Source organism: Dermacentor albipictus, chromosome 2 (genome assembly GCF_038994185.2).
Source record: "Dermacentor albipictus isolate Rhodes 1998 colony chromosome 2, USDA_Dalb.pri_finalv2, whole genome shotgun sequence".
Taxonomy (NCBI): domain Eukaryota; kingdom Metazoa; phylum Arthropoda; class Arachnida; order Ixodida; family Ixodidae; genus Dermacentor; species Dermacentor albipictus.
The window spans coordinates 162629754-162647540 of record NC_091822.1 but is presented as its reverse complement, the minus strand read 5'-3'; the positions used below and the strand labels follow the sequence as shown (position 1 = coordinate 162647540).

Below are 17787 nucleotides of genomic sequence, written 5' to 3'. Positions count from 1 at the left end.
TTCATTGCAATGTCATTGAAAAGCAAACTTCACAGTTGAAGAAAAATTTTGTAGTTTGTGGACTGTGCTCAGGATCACTGCCTTTCCGGGGCAGTTGCCCTACCATATAAGCCGACCAGGCAACTATAGCAGACGGCAGCCAGGGACCAAATTATTATGCAGCTTGATATGCTGCAAGTTTCAATAAATGAATTGTCCAATTGAGTTCTGTGAATGTTCACAGGGGGGTGAAGGTGTCACACTGTAAGTTTCACTTATACCAATTTTTCCTGACGTAAAGTGAGAGTGTTTTTATTAAAGCTCAATGTGGCAACACCATAGACCAGACCTACACATAACTGTATCTGATAACTTCACTCAGACCGTGTAATAAGCGAGACACCACTGATCAGCATGTGAGTCTTCAGAACAAACAATGAGTAAATGAACGCACCATGTCGGCCTTCCTTGTAAATGAGGAGGCAGCTGAGGCAAGAGAGAATCAGAATGGTGCCCATGACCATCGAGACGGCCACCATCCATGCTGCTGTGCTGAAGTCATCCCCACCAGCAAACATCTTCTGCACTACTTCTAAATAACCAGAGGAAGCAAAAGCAAAGCATTCTTTCAATACTGAGAACACTGCTGCCATGTTTCTTGCTTGTTATCTATGAGCACATTATCAGTGTTATGCTTTTAGGCTAGTATTGCTTTATACGTACTGAAGAATGACGGGCCTGTCAACGTGACATGACCCTTGCACAAGCCATGCCGCAGAGAGAGACAGAGTGAAGGATGAGAGGTGAGAGCTGGGACACCACAGACACATTTTCAGCATTGTGAGAGCCATGCAATCATAGCTTATACAGGTGTCGTAGCTTATGCGATTGGCTCCTTTGCGCAAGCTGGGGAAGGGAGCCAACTGCAGTAGAGAATTTCGATCCAAATCAGGCTCGATAGCAATCCAATGTGGCTGTGCGACACTGGTATTACTTTAGGTAGCATGGCAAGGCAAAGACAGAGATTGCAGGAAATGACAAGTCAGTGTGTGATCTGTCGGTTCCCTTCTTCTTTGTCCTTGTTGCACTAACTAAAAGGAATTTACTCTAACTTGCCCACCTATCTTGTTTTTTTGCTGAGCCACACACCGCTCTTGCAGTAAAACATAAAATTTACCGACCTCACCCTACTGTGTTTCATAAACTACAATGGCTGGAAGGACATCTCTCACTGCCCGCATTAACAACCAAAATATAGTGCGGCACATATGAAAGATATAGGTATGCAGTCAAGTAAATGTCATTTTCATTGCACAAAAAAAGGCACAATTACTACATGGAGTTCGCAATAGGTGTAGATCTACTTACCACCAAGTGAGTGGGGTGGCACACACAACTTGCACTTGCGCCAAAACCATTGGTACAGTGAATAGTGCATGCACAAGGGTGCACAACTAAAATGCAATTTGATGTAGCCTTATGGCCAGATTCTGCAATTGTAACATACTATATAGGAAGTAGCTACTTCATCCGAGGCGGCACAACTAAAAAATAACTGAACTGCTAAACGTATAGAGCGAGACTTCTATGACCACACTACTTGCACGGCGTTACGCAGCGCTGCCTGCTAAGTATGAAATGAAGCACAGGTACTCACCATGAAGCGTACACCTAAGCATCTGAACACCAGTCACCCATAGCAGGATGAGAGAACAGACTTTGCGTTTTCAGAATTAAGGCAGCTCTGAGTGACAGTGCTGTTTACTAATGCTGGAGCCATATTTTGTAACAATTTTTTCCATTTTTGATTTTTTTTTCTTTGCCCTTTCCGCCGTCGGTCATCAAGAAAGCCAATGAAGATGTGATAAAGCAGACACTGAAGATGTGATAAAGCAGACACTGAAGATGTGATAAAGCAGACACAGTACTGCGTATCTGCAAAAGGAGACCTATTCGAACACGTCATCTAGGCAGCAGCTGGCGTTCAACGGAGCTTACGAATTCAAAGATAATAAAGGCACGCTGAAATCTGATGTTTCTTGTGTTCCTTTTTTTTTGCGCAGACATCGTGATTGCCAATTCAGCTCATTTAGAAGTGGTATATTTACTTTCTTGGAGGCACTGGTTTCGCCTTTTCCCTACGCGTTGGTCGCTTCCTAGTCTGTTCATTTCGCTTTTATTTTTCTGACACGAACCTGTTCTTGCAGCACGTATACACTTTCATGAAAAATAAAATGGACACTTTAATTTGGCTTTGGTCCGAAGCAAGTTGCTGGTGCAAAATACAGCTTCGCGAGCACTCTTTCGATGCGGGGCAAGTAAAGCCGGGATTTTGAAACATTCTATGCCTATTACATTGCTTTTCACATTTTGTGCGTGGTCAGAGCGGTGCTTCGGCACCGTTATCAAGGGGCTTTTGTTATCAATCTGATCAGTCGGCCTTGAGAGATGGATAAGTGTGGCGTAGAAATGAGAGGAAGGAATAGCTGCAAAACGCAAAACCTGCTGTTGGTACTCCTTCCGTACCATTATCAAGGTGATGTGCTACCTCTCTGGGTTTGCCACAGGCAGCGCAATCACTTTCAAACAGCTTATTTGAGGGCGCTGCCTTATGATGTGGGCGAGAGTGCACTCACGTGGTATTTTTCATACTTCGTGAGGTTTCTTTGCCAATTGGAAAAAATTGTACGCAATTAGTATGTCGCTGAAAACACCACCGCTAGATGTCATTTTGGGTGCCTACAAATTCCTCATTGACATTTTGAAAATTAGGACAGTACTTTGCGAGTGAGACAATTAATTGCAATTACCGAATTAAATCTCAAAGAAGGTGCGAAAATACAGCTGTAATACGCACTGTTTTGCCAAATCCTTTTTTTCCACAAACTGTGGCAGACTGGAATTCGTTACCGTAGGAATGTGTTTCAATATCTGATAATCACTATTTTCATTCCCGTCTGTGTTTACGGCAATGCATTACTGTCTTAATTTTGTTTCAATTTTCTATTGCACTTCAAAATGTTCACTTACTGTGTGCTCCCACCTTGATGTTACCTAAATTTATACATTCTTTACTTATTTCTGTGAAATATTTAATACATCTTTCTCTACCTGTCCCCCTAGCGATAATGACTTTGAGGCGACGCAGGTATTCTGTAAATAAATAAATAATAAACAAATAAATCCCTGTAACGAAAGAACTACTGGTGGCTACTCCACTGTACTGGAAACAATATGCACCAGGTTTTCTTCGAGTAACATAACTGCTCTTTGTTTTAAGTCTTGGTGTATGATAGTTAGGGAACAGTGTATAATTCACTCAGTAAGCAAAATGAGGCTAAGCTGGATTCACTTGAAATCAGAATGAACAGCAGTCATGCGCAGCAACGCTTTTACTCGAACTCACAGAAAAAGAAAAAAAAGAAAGAAAGGCTGGCGTTTCGCCTTAAGGGTGAAGAGGTATTAGTGATAGCCAAGTACACGACAATTACACGAAGGAAGATTACAGCACTGAGAGGACTTGGGCCGTAAAATTGAACGGTGTGTGTGTGTATGTATATATATATATATATATAGTAAAACCTCGTTAAACCATACCCGCTTAAACAGTAGTTTCGTTTAAAAAGTAGTAGTCAAATCCCCAACTCAGCGGCCATTTACCTTAATGTGTTTTGTATCCGCATAAACCGTACCAGCTTATTGCGTATGTATCGGTTAACACATAGTCGCGCGAACATGGCTGTGCGTCTTCTCCATTGGGCAGAACAACAAGCCTCAGAGATCAGAACAATGGCCTCCAAGCGCCCTGCGCGTTTGCGTGTGAAGCCACATCAACATAAACATTTCGTCGCGCAAACATGGCGGTGCGTCGTCTCCATTGGGCAAAACAACAAGCCTCAAAGATCAGAACAATGGCCTCCAAGTGCCCTGCGCGTTTGCGTGTGAAGCCACATCAATATCAACAACATTTCGGCGCTGTGCCAGAGAGCGTTCTTTGTTCTATGAGAGAGCTTTGTGGAATCGTGCAACCTAGGACTTGCGCCATGCCGAAGCTCAAATAAAAAAGACGCTGGGTGCTCAGCATATAAGAAAAATTAGACATTGTTCATGCTATCGAATGTGACATGAAGTCGGCGCTGGGACAGGGAGCTGCTGTTGAGTACGGTGTGTGGCATTTGGAATGCGAAGAAGTTGCCTAGTGGCGCTGCTGCGACCGCAAAGAGATGTCAGCTACAAGGTTTTACTTTTCGCCATCTTTGCCTCTGTTCTTGCCGAAGTGTGGACTAGCGACAGCGATGAGAACGACACGGAAAGTAAAAGCACAGGCGATTCAGGCCTGACAGGGGTAGAAGCTGTGCGTTACGTCAGCCTCATAACACAATCGTCACGATGAGAACAGCACCCCACAATGAAAAGGTGGCCCATGACTTCTACTTCTGCAGCGCTACCATGCCTGTGCATGGAGAACATGCAACGCCAACGAGGAATCTGCCATGCGAGTGTTTGCCGAGGAGAGGGGCCTGGCTGAAAAGCTGGCTCGCAGCTTCAGTAAGTTTGAGGCCGCTGTCGTCGCTGCTAGGCTGCCTCAGCATCAAACGAAAATAACACTTTTGTTGCGTGAAGTGAATAAATACTGCTTGTTTTTTCCCCTTTCATCGCACTCACTCTGAGTTCCGTTTTTGACAGATAAGTGGGCTATCTCGTGGTATTTCGGTTAAGCAGTACTACTGTTTAGTACATACTTTTTCCGAGCTCCGGCCAACTACGGTTTAACGAGGTTTCACTGTATGTATATACATATATGGGGTTCGGAAAGCTGGTCGCCCCCTCCCCATGAAATATGAAAACTCTCCGCCTATGAGGCCGACACCTAAACATCTGAACACCAGTCAGCCATAGCAGGATGAGAGAACAATAGACCTTCATGTTTCCAGAATTAAGACAGCTCTGAGTGACAGTGCTGTTCGCCAACATTGGAGCCATATTTTGTAAAAAAAAAAAAAATCCATTTTTGATTTTTTTTCTTTGCCCTTTGTCACTGGCTTTCACAAAGTCAGCCCCAGCAATCACCAGGATTGGCCAGTCAACAGGGTGTATGAAATGAAAAGTATGGAATTGGAAAAAGGTAATCTTACCACGATATGGCCCCTGCTTTCGATACTATTCGCTGTCCACAAAGTTGTCTTACGTAACACGTACACTGCGTTAGCAGTTCTTGAAGTAGCAATATTTGTGTGTGGTCACCCATCGGGTGGTCAGATGCCATATTTCTCTGGTGTGTTGTGACCCACAGGCGAGTCACCAGAGGGTATTGTATAAGAGTCCACCTAGTGGACTGTCCACTTCAGTCACTGCTGATTGGATGCAGCTGTACGAGCGAGGAGGATACGAGCGGCCCTGCCCAATCAGCAGTGGCTGAAATGGACAGTCCACTAAGTGGACTCCTACAGACTACGTCCCCAGGAAAATGTGCTCCTTTTAAAATTTTGCAAGGTGTACAGAGATAGCCCCACACCCCATCAGATCAGAAACAACAAGAATTTTTTTTTTCTCCGTTGATTTTTAGCAAAAATGCCACTTGTGTAGGAAGGCACTGCACAGCTGCACAGGGGGAACAACTACTGTGAGCCATCTGTGACCCATATCACAGTGAAAATGTTAATACGAAGATTTAACTGCACCTGCGGGGTCGAGCGGCTTCGAGGTGGAGGCGTATACCGTTGTGGCCTCTCCGGGACCCAGGCGGTTAGAAGCCCACATGCGGAACATGTACGGGGTACCCGGCTCCAGGTGGTACACAAAGAACTGTCGCTGCATAGTCCATCATAAAAAGAAAGTGCGATGTTAAAAGGATGCTGGGTTGCTGTTAAAGAAGCAAACACAACAACAAGAGTACCACTCCTTTAAAAACATTGGTCAGTGCCTCAATTGACAAGAACTTTATTGAAGTGTCCTGAGGAACATGATTAGCGGAGCCGAAAGCTCCCCATCAATTTGGTGGCTCCGCCCACGATGAGACTGGGAGGCGTCTCTGCGACGTTGCAGGCCCTCTGGATGGCCTGTAGTTGGTGCGTGAATTTTGAGTTCTTCAGCAAGGCGTGCCACTTGGACTTTTATTGAAGTTCGGAGCGCGCATTGTACATGCGCAGCCAGAGCATGTGGGCAAAGGCGAAGCATGCATGACCGCATTTGGAGCATGACTGTGGGAAGTTGGAGTCTATCCAACTAAGCGCTCCGGGGTGAGATACGACCTCGTCTGTAAGAGCCTTAAAGTAACGGCCTGAACCCTGTTCAGTTTCGAGCTGGGGGGAGGGAATTTCCTCCTGCTTTGTCTGTAACGCGACGTAATTTCGTGATAGGTGGTAAGAGGATCTTTGAAGGGACAATCCTGCGGTAGAGCCGGACCATTAGCTCAGGCATGGTTCATGAATTCAAGCGCGAGGCAGTTGGCCCGCTCACTAGGGTTGCAACTCACTTGGTTAGTTATATTGTTCACGTGGGCCGGGCTATGCTATGCTATGACCTCCAGTTTCTTCGCCAGTAGTACTATGAAAGGAACCGTTGACAATGCCGGCTGCATGTTTAAAAACTAGAGCAGACAAGAAAGCCCTGATCGCCGTGTGTGAGTCGGAGAAAATGGTCGCCGGGCCTTCTGCGGCTTGATGAGCCTCGGTGACCAACATTTCAAGACATGGCACTTTCCTTAGGGTTCATCTTCCACTCCTGGGTGGTAGATGTAAACACTGCCCAAGATCTACCAGGACAGTGAAGCAGCAGCAAGATAGATGAATGTGCACATCTACTTACCTCAAGAGCGTGGAGGAATATAACAGCCAGTACTCAAATCAAATTGTCCCACCTCACAGTTTAATGTTCCAAAGTGGACAGCGCAACAACAACATTCCACACTCAGTCTGTGCGCAATACTGCCGCAAATTTCTGTAAATGCCAACTGCAACAGCTTGCAAGCTGCAACAATCATTGGCTGTCCAGCAATTCAGTGCAAAGTAACAAAACCAAGGAGTCCGACAAGCCTCAAGACAAAACAACCACGGATGTAAAACCTGAAACTGCTAACGACAAAGCTCTGCAGTTTATGTTGAGGGCAAGGACGAATACCGCATGCTAACTGATGGTCGCAGCAATAAGAATCACGCACAATGTGAGAAGAAGGCATCCAAGGAGAAATGAAGACAGCAATGGTCCGTTTTCTTTTCTTTTTTTATAGCTGCCGCAACAACTTCGCTCTGCCACGCCCAGGGCCAATTTCGTGCCATTTCTCTTGGCACTAATTTCGCTTGAACTGAAGGTCCGCTTTTGGAGACCTTGTTTGGCTTTTCTATGCAACTGTGATCGCTCTTCAATTTTTCCAGGCAGTAATTGGAAGCACCAGCACCAGGCGGTGCTTTCAATGGGCAAAAGCCAGGGCCCCTGACAGCTCAAAAGTGGCTCGGAAAAAGGAAAGCTTGCAGCTATTGCCACGGAACAAAGCCAAATTGAAGAAGGAGGCCCAACATATACTGCAGGACAGTTTTAATTATGACAGATGCAATTTGAATAAGATGACACACTTCGGAACTTTTGGAACCGTTTTTCTTAGTTAGTGTTCTTTCACAAAAGTCCGTGATTGCAAAAACTACTGTTCTTGTATAAGAAAAGGATGACTTATGAGTAGGGTCCTTACTGCTGTAGAATTTTATGCAGAATGCAACTGTGGACTCAAACTTTCAGATTCCAAAATTCTTTTACATGAGAATAGATATTTGGGCTAGAAGGTGGAAGTTCAATTCCTCGTGAAGCCAATTATGCAATTTTCTTTTTCAATAAAAGCTGCGGAGATTGTACAAAACAGCCGTACAGTGACGTAGTTTGTGCCTCTCTAATAATATATAGTACACAAGAATATCACATTTTTTGTCGTTTTAGAATGATCGTTTTTGCAACTAATCATAGTCATTTCAACATTTGAAAATCAGTAACGCTCAAGAAGTTTTCTAGAATAATAAAATTTGGCACCTGTCCTTAGAATATTTTTCCTGAACACATCCTCCAATGATTATCAAAATCAAGTTGACGATACAAAAGTTCACTTTCACGGACCATGTGATGACACTGGCTAGGCTGGTTCCGACAGTAGCCTGTTGGGAAGGCTGGAAACACAGTTTTGGTTTTGAATTCGATTGCACCATACTGGCAATTTCTGAACCAATTAGCTCTGAAGAATAAGAAAGTGTTAGAATTGGTTAAATACTGTAACCATTTATGGTAGAAAGCTGGGCTGGTTGAATTTCTGATAGCTGCTGCATCTCCATCGCTTCGAAAGAAACGAAATATTCAGAAAGTAAAAGAGAATAGTACAGGGAAGATACTAGCATTCCTTGTCCTGTTCTCTTTTGCTCGCTGTATATTCTCTGTTTCTTACAAAGCTCTGGAAATGCATAAACAGGGTGTCTAACAAGTTGACATTTCCAAATTCCCTGAGTTTTCCAGGTTTTCCCTGAGTGCCTTTTCGAAATTCCCTGAGTGGTGCAGAACTATGTTTTATGTCAAGACGAGCTGAAACCATATTGCCCGATGCTGTCACTCTCTACTAAGCATATGAAAAAATTAAAAAAAAAAACAAAAAACGACTTAATCCAATTTGAATACTAAGAAGTAGTGTTCATGTTATTCAAAAAGAGAACAGAAGGGAGGGGTTAGTAAAATGCACAGCAAATAAAATGTATTTAAATAAAATTACAAATCGAGTCGGACATTCTCAAATACGAATAAAAAAGGAGATGCATACAAAATCAAATATTTTCAAATATGAGCTATTTCTATCAACTGATAGCAAGCTCAGTGGTATAAGGCCTGAACTTTGTCACATATGAGATTATCTCTCAACCGCTCAAAAGTCAACCTCAACTGTCCTGACATACTCTCAGCCCATGCACGACGCCTCAGTGTTGTGTTTCACTGCTTTTAAGAGTTCATTTTGGTTTTGATGAGGGACACTTGCATCTCGGCATCAGCCAACACTTTGTTTTTTGAGCTCAAGCTCCTTCGAAATGGCGGCAGCATGCTTCCTTTCCCATTCATTCGTCAATGCGTAGGTCCTTTCTGTTCTTATACTCCTTCTGCCACTCGTTCGCCCCATGGACCATTTGAACCATCTTCTTGGTTAGTTGCACAGTCCATGTCCAAGTTTTCTAACTTCTTAGGGGCCGCGAAAACGTCCGAAAAATCGGCCAGTTGGAAAATAATAAATGCATGTCATTTTCTGCCCTTAAGGGCTCAAACCGCCACAGGCACATTCGAAAACGCTCTGAAGGCCTGTCGGTACACGTATTAGGCATATCGGTGCTCGTACTGTGACAGGAAATACCGGGTGCACGCGTGTATAATTAAGGAATACATACTGTGTCCCATGGCAATAGCCCCTTCCCACACTTATGCTTCACTGCAATTTTTTGTGTATGCTTCACCAAGGAACATTTCTGTACAGAGGCAAAGCTGACTTTCAGGAACCGACATTATGCAACGCACCGTGCTTTCCAAGCTTCTAAGCCAATCGCAAGGACCGCAAAGGCGGAGTTCATGCCATTGCTGACAGCAGTGAATTTCAATTAAAAACACGGCACCCAATGGCAAGAAGCTTCATAGCGAACGTCGAAGCAGCTAGGCCTAGCGTTGCTGCAGTGGTGGATACGGCTGCCAACGGATCTGCGTGCGAGAGCGCCGGTTTCAGGTGGCAAGGTAATGAAAATGGCAGCAGTGGTGGCTTTTAATGCCGTTTAGGACTTGCGGTCACGGCAAAAAGTCGGGAAAATCGGACGGCGAAGGATTCTTGCGTCCGAAATTTCAGACGTTCTTACACCCTGACTCTATGGGGCACGTGGTGGTGCCGCGAAATCGTCCGCATTATCGAGCATCCGGAAAGTCGGTAGTTGACTGTACACTGGCAACTCCTCCAGCAACGACAGGACGTCAAGGGCGATTCATTACGATTCCTGTCTGTTACTCAAGCCAGCATTACCGCGACTTTCGACCCTTTCAATAAAATTACAGCTAATTTTCCCTGATAGAGGCACAAATTCCCTGAGTTTTCCCTGAGTTTTTCCAGACTACTCAAGATCCCTGAGAATTCCTGGTTTTCCCGGTTGGTAGACACCCTGATAAATTAACTGTAATCATTCGTTGCCAGCTACTGTTCGTGCTAGAAAATCTTCCTAGGGCACGACAAAAGAAGCTTTTTCAGCGGGGATGACATGTCTTCAATACATTTAATGAACCCTAAGCTTCACCAAGACATACATCGCCATTAAAGGGTTCGCTACTGGGGTCACCATTGGAGTCAAGCAAGAGTCAAGTTTGAATTTTCTGGCGAAGGCCAATTCTAGGATCAAAATAACGAAAGTTCGAGCTCATAGAAATGCATGGATGATGGGTGGGACCATCACTCAGGATTGAACTGACCGAAAAATCCAATTAACCGGAGTCAAATTCAAGGATGTCTACTATAGACAGGTTTGACTGCCCAGCCTCTCACACAGTCCAAAGGTCCTGAAGAAGCACAACAACATGCTTTAATCCGCTATGGAGATGTTAGTCTGTACCAGTGTCCTATAATCCTCCACTCTGATTAAAGGCCCCCTCACCAGCTATGGCTATTTTGAGCTGACTAGTGCAGTGCATACAATGCGCGCTCATGACCACGTTTGCTAAGAATTACATGGTACACACTGCGGGAATAGCTGGAATTTCAAACTGAACGCCGTTTGCCCTTCTCTTCACAGATGCCGCGCTCCAGACGGGGCGATGTCGTACATCAGCAAGTGCACCTACGTGCATGTATATGCTGTGATGTCGCTCACAGTGATCCGTGACACTCCCGAGAATTACTCAAGGCAACATCTGTTATTTGTGTAATCTGTTGCTTCAACAGATGAATTAAAGTTTTAGAGAAATAAAAAACACAAACCGAATATCTGCTTGTTCCCATGTCGTGCAGTCGCACGTGCTGAGAGCACGTGCAGCACGTGCAACATTTTCTACTACGTTCCAGCGCATGATTATGTTCTGTGATCTGCTTGTGTCTACCTCAGAATTCGTGTAGCACTGACTTACGCCGCTAGTCAGGTGTTCTTGTGCACAGCACGCAAAATTGTGTGCTGCGCGAAACGAGACAAACAGAACAGCTCGTGCATGTGACCACCAGCGGACGTGCGCCGTGCAGCAAGAGAGGGCGAGAAAAGAAAAAAGAAGGTGGGGCCATTACGTATGCGTCAAGCGATCATCTAGCTCCGGTGTGGGAGAACGCAGGGAAGGAATTCGGCTTGGGGGCTATACAGGGCAAGCAGAGAGAGTGTCTTTGTTTGCAGTGACGCTAGCCTCCTGGAATCATGGGTTCGCGGCACTGAAATATTTTTAACTCGGCTATTAAGCAACCAATTTGAAGAATGTTTGCTTTAGAATGATCCAAAGAGGGCGCGTAACAACTTCCAATGTATAAAAAAAAATTTGCTATGTGGCCTGGTGGGGTGGGGGCCTTTTAAGGGTAGATTCAGAAAAAATGCCTCGTCATCTCAGAGCCACAAATGCCCCAAGCAAGGATTTCAGCTCTTCCAAAAGAAAAATGTCAAGACTTTTCTGACGACCCTTTGACTGTCCTTTTGCATAGAGGGTCATTGTTCAACTTCAGTACTCACAGCGGCAGGACTGATGTGCACAGGGAAGTAGTGGTGGACTGCGGCTGAGCTATTGGCCGGCGGCTCCTGCGTAGGCTGGTAGGCCAAAGTGAAATGGGAGAGGGGGCAGCCTCCGTCACTGGTGACGTGCCACCTTACAGTGGCTACAACAGTCGACGGATGGACTGTTATGTTTGACAGGCGTCCTGGGGGAGCTGGGAAGGAAAGCATACAAAATTAGCATAACTGTGTGCGGTTACCAAAGAACAGCTTGACACTATGACAAGTACTGTATTTACTGGTGTATAAGTGCCGTATATTTTTTCTGAATTTTTATCGGTGCATCTTATAGAACGGTGCGACCTATATGCAGTCAAAATCGGAATGCTCAAAATGAATGCTATGACCACGCCCCCTGTATCGAGCGGGCATCAAATGACGCCCCACTGCGCGTCACCTTCTGCCACGCACAGCAACTACACTTCATTGCACTCGTTGCCGTTGTTGCTGCGCACTTGGCGTGTGTCGCCGCAGACTCGTTAACCATGTGCCAGCGGAACACTTTCTCACGACCTGATCCTCAACGAGTCTTTAAATTGCTTACCAAATGACAGATGCACCTTATGTGTGTTTCCACCCCCGGAAAAACTGCCGTTTTGAGTGAGGCGCAACTTATACAAAGGTGCGACTTTTAGACCAGAAAATACAGTACGAGAAGTACAGTACAAGTACAGTTCACAAAATTTTATAAACCACGGGACCGGAAAAAAAAGAGAGAAAAAAGCTGAATATCTCCACAGCCTCACAATGCAGCCTGGTAGTCGCATTTCTAGCCTCTACTGCGAACAGCATTGTGATGTGCGGTTTTACTGGCTGCTGTTACAGGCCACTCGAAATTCAACAATTTCCAATATTCCGTGGTCCGTAAAATTTTGTTGTCAACTGCACATATTGCATACTTGTACAGGGTCGGCCACTTTTAGGGGAAACACCTCATTAGTATTCAAGAGCTCATAGTGGCTGATGTTGACCATAAAAATTCAGAAAACTATCTTTTTCATTTATCAACATTATCATGAAACAAAATCGCGACTTTAGCCCCACATCCCCCTTTAAGGGATTCCGAATGCACTCACTACGGACAATGAGCTGAGCGCTGGTATGTGGATGCGGCGTGTCGAGGTAGCAGGAGTAGTTTCCGGCGTCGCTCAACAGGAGCCCCGACGACACCAGGTCACCGCGGTATTCGTACACCGTCCAGCTGAGCTCGGGGCCCAGGCCACGACCGTCCTTCAGCCAGACAATGCGCTGAGCTTGATTGTGGTGGTGGGGCCGGCTAAGGTTGCACTGGAGCGTGAAACGCGAGCCTAGGTCCCCTTCAATGACGCTTGGCAGCAGCCCAGTGGAAGAGTGGTGGCGCAAAGCTGCGGGGTGACAAGCAGGACACAAGAAATGACTGGGCCTGAACAGCAGCTACACAGAGCAGGCTTTACACTCGTGTTCTTAAGCGTTCCTCTACTCAGCATACTACCGTGATTACAAAAACTAGAAGGCAGCACTGCTAGACGGCTGATACAATTACTGCGCTTCAACCATCAAGCTTCCTACAAAAACTTTCACTATTGAGCTTCCTCTGGCACTAGTGCCTATAGGAGCTGCAAGCATGACAGTTCAGCCAGCACAGGCATAAATCAATAGTACATGGATTTGCCTAAACTTCATCCTTTTGGCCAGGGGCTCTGGAATCGGAAGGGGCAGCGGTGGCGAACACCCTATAGATTCCATTGCAGTAGGTGGAGAGGAGGGACACTGCCCCTACAGCCCCGAGCGCTGACCCCTACCCCCCTCTTATATAGTAATTTAGGCCTTAGTTTCACACCAACAAAAAGGAAACAAAAAGTACATCTAGCACCCTTTTACCACTCCCCCTGCTTCATTCTTCAATTGTTTATGTCCTCATACGATCCCCTTTCGTCTGTTTGTCCCATACTATGCACTTTGTCTCTACGTACTTTGTACACAGCGCAACGTAAATGAAAACAATTTGCAACAATTATGCATGTGCAGAGACTAACTGTCTAGCTCAGTTTAGAAAACTATGATTGCTTGAAAATTTAGAAAGATAAAGTATAATAAAGAAAGAGGCAAAATAAGTGTCTGAAGCCACAGGCACGAAGATTAGACGTATCTGTGCATCATTCCTATGGTAGTTAACCATTGCAGCCTCCAGAGTTCTTTCTCGTAATTCAAGTCAGAAACTCTATGACTTCAATGATGTTCCTCAATAGATCCAGAGCTGTAATTTTGCTACTGGGCACTGTGAGTCCCTACTCAAAAGCCTCAAAATCAATAAACCTTCTTGGAGACCTCTGCTGGAATAACGTGACAATTTTTGTTCTAATGCTATTCCTTTTCATGCTTCCCCAGCGGCTCAAGCTACGCTCTGCCCATATTATCCCTGGGATTGATCGACCATGAATGGTGAATGACAACAAAGGAATAGAATAAAGTGAAAGGTATCCTCCCGTTATACCAGCCTTCACTGCAGGAATCGCCAAGACACAGAAACAGAGTGTTTGTTTATTTTAGTCAAGAAGTGGCGCTCTCCTAGAGACGGTGGACACGACTGAACCTTTCAAGTCGAGGCACCTTTGCACACCGGGGAATGACACATTTTCTGATGAAGGGCTAACCTTTCCGATAAGGAACTTGCTTATCTTAGGAGGTTATCATTTGTGCATGCATGGTGGCTTAGTGCGAGCACATAAAATTACGTTCTGAAAAAGAAACCTTTGCTGGAAGTTTGCACTTTGTGTGTCGTCTTGTCCTTATTTTTATGGTTGTTCCCTCTGTGCTATATAATACCATGAATATCACGAATCAACAAGTCCAAATTTCCACTATCTTGGAGGGCTATATTTTTTTGTTAATTACAACTACACGAACCCAAAAGGCAATGAGGCCTGGAAAGGCACAGGGAAATTAAGCTGGTCTATTTAACTGAAACATAGAAATTCAAATAATCAAACAGGCAAATTGGCACAGGTGGGAGATCAATGCATGAAGCGGTGTGCACCGTACGAGAAAGGCGGCAAAGCTTCTTTGGAGAAAAACGGTAGGCTCGAGCTGCTGCTTGAGCGACGCAAAGAAAAATGAAGCATTCGCAACAAATCTGCATGAACGGCGCGGTGTGAAATAGTCCTATAGCAGCATGTGACTTATTCCATGTCCTTATGGAATATGTGCTTTCACGGATGAACAAAGCATAGTATACATACATAATGTCTGTAAGACATACTGTACATACTTGTATATATCAGCGTTCCAAATAATCAATGCCTTATTAGACTCTGGAAGAAAATGCAAGATGGCGAGATGAGTAATGAGAAATGTGAGGCTACAAAGAAAATGGAGGGGGACAAAAATATGATTTGTGACAGAAAGACTTGAATCCACATCTTCCACATAACGACTGCTACGCCCTACACTTGAGCTACTGCAGCGAACGTCTTCTGCCAATCTGGTTTCTTGGGTATTTGTGTATGAAGACTGGAGCGTTAGCCAATACCAAGCCAGAGCAATACAAACAGAGTAACAAGTGTGTAAGGTGAAAATTCCTATACAATGTGTAATTCCTGTATACTGCCCAGAACACCTAAGAGAATCATGCTAAAAAGTGAACCAGCTTCAGCTATTTCCACAGAATTTACCACAATCTATTTGGTTAATACCAGCAATATTATGGTAGCATTACAGCAAATTTTCTCGCGTAACCTTATCACATGTTGCGTGCATCTCATAGCATAGCTACTTACAAGCATGTACGCTTAATCTTTGTTGCATTGATACTGTGCATGCAGGCCATTATGCATTCAACTTGTTTGCACATCCCCTTTTAGCTAGGACAAGCAATTTTCTGAAGCTTGACATGGGATGATTCTTGGGATGATCACATTTGGTGATACTAACACTTTTGCACGACATAGTACACAGCGTGTTGGACGATTTGTGAGGTTTTGCTCAACCAGCCAATCGGTATGCACTGAAAGTGACATCTCCGAAAGTGACCATCCACCAATACGTCCCCATGACAGCTATGTGTGCTAATAGTATGGACAAGTAATGAAATAAGAAGAAACAAATTTTAATTGATGCAAAATGACACAAAACTACATGAAGTGTAAGCACTGAGGAAATGCTTTGTAGACAAGAAAGTGATGGGCCCAGTTGACCACAAGCCATAGTACTACTTGCATTTGTTATGGCGAAATGCACTACTTTTCTGACCCCCATGGAGATAAACATCACTTTTAATGGCCACTCACAACTTGTCAAATGCATTATATGGTACACACAACATGTTGACGCATGCCTGGCACTGCTGATAAGGGGTAGCCTGTTGGCTAAGATTTGCACAGCTCAGCACAGATATCCAGTGCAAGTTTCCAAGGCAACACACCTGCAACAGATGCAGCTGTCGCTAATTTGGAAGCACACAACTGCTATCGCTCTCAAGCAACGCCTATTGTTAGACTATGTTAAGCTAGAGATGCCTAGTGAGCAAACAAAATATTTTGCCTAAATATTTTCAGTCACATATTCAGCAATATAACTGCAGGATTAGCTATCCTTGCATGGTTATCCGAATCATGCATGTCCGTCTTATGCATGCCAGATAACCCATAATCGGCCCACGCCAGGCCTCCTGAGGCATCTCCTCAATTTATGTTTCGATGCACATGAACGCACGTGCGAAATATTTTGCCTACAGAATTGAGAGAATGGTAGCTGAATAAATCGTAATCATGTGCGCAGTATGCGAAAGTCTATTTTTTAAAGCCACAGCTCATACCTGCTCTGGAACAGCACCTTTCTCTCATGCATGCAATGCTCTCAAAAAGTTGCTTCATTAATAAGGATTTAAACGCCCGAAATTATTTGTTTCGGAAGTACGAGGGGACCAGACAGCCGCAATAAGTGTCACGAGAACGTCAATAAAAATTTGGGTGTCCGTCAACGCAACAGCCAACGCAACAGCGAACACTAGCAAATTTAGGATAGTGACTTGCAACGTCAAGTCTTTCAAATGTAAACGCCTTCACATGGTTAACGTCAAACGGTATTATCAGGTTACCTAGATAGCCTGATAATACCAATAATAACTGTGATACGGTGATAAGAACAGTGCTCACTGGTCCTTGTAAACTGTTATTAGAACCCCCGGTACCGGCAATAAGTTTTTCGAAAATTAGCCGTTCTTTAAACTCAAAACTCGCAAGCTAGCAAGGCGCAAATATTTACACGTATTTATAAATAATCGTCAAGCTCGTAAGCGTGGCTTGCAGTTCAGGAAAAAAATTGATGAATGATCGTACTCGTACAGCACCTACTATTATGAAATCGGTGGATCGTACAGATTTCAACGACTGATACAAACGCAGTCATTTCTGGCACAAACAAAGAATGAGTTTAGTTTGTGACGCGGTTTTTGGAGCGGGATAAATACACGATGTCGTGTTTTAAACACGGCTTCGTGGACAAACACAACGTCGGCTACATTCCTCACTTACCTACAGAATCCCTTCGCATCCTCACCTAAATGAGTTAGGAGCCTCGGTGTACTTACGAGACATCGTTAGAACGCAGCCATTGAATGCGACAGTGAGGTAATACACAAATGTTTGGTATCAGAGTGTCGCTTTGCTTTCGTGAATAACGCAAGATTGCGCGTATCATGTCAGGAACCTGAAAACGCAGCACAGGCATTTGACAGCTCGCTAACTGAAAGCGGATCCCGCATTCAAATGATCCAGTTAATCCGCGAATCTGTGCTCTAAAAGCAGGCGAACTAGTGAAAAAAGCTCTTCGTACGTACCTTCCAAAAACACATCACCGATAGGTAAAATCAGTAAGAAGGAATAATGGATTATTTTTCCGAACATCATAAGATGCTAAGAGTCCATTACGGCCATGTTGAACATCCGCGCAGTGATCCCTAATCCGTTCGCATCCACTCATAAAACAAACAAGAAAACAGAACTTAGTAACTTGAAACTTTTTGCTGATCGGGAAGTTATTCCAGTACTTGAAATAAAAAGAAAATTATTCTATTGTTGTCTTCTTTCCGTAATCGTTTCGA

General features: G+C 44.4%; 1 protein-coding gene across 7 annotated transcripts in view; it reads right to left on the bottom strand.

Annotated features, from left to right (window-relative positions):
- The window catches only part of LOC139056227 (contactin-1a), a 27155-nt gene extending 9368 nt beyond the window's left edge, over positions 1 to 17787 (bottom strand). For 5 of the 7 annotated variants that reach the window (XR_011512226.1, XR_011512225.1, XR_011512227.1 and 2 more), the window contains exons 1-5: positions 17524 to 17787; positions 12785 to 13072; positions 11670 to 11863; positions 5661 to 5790; positions 434 to 571 (exon numbers count right to left, since the gene is read on the bottom strand). Coding sequence is in view for 3 of the 7 variants with exons in the window: in XM_070534270.1 (XP_070390371.1) it covers positions 434 to 571; positions 5661 to 5790; positions 11670 to 11863; positions 12785 to 13072; positions 17524 to 17593 (820 nt within the window). In the remaining 4 variants the exon portion in view is untranslated. Of the gene's footprint in view, positions 1 to 433; positions 572 to 5660; positions 5791 to 11669; positions 11864 to 12784; positions 13073 to 17218; positions 17253 to 17274; positions 17417 to 17523 lie in introns of those variants that run through there. The other 2 variants (XM_070534272.1, XM_070534271.1) reach the window with 2 other exon arrangements.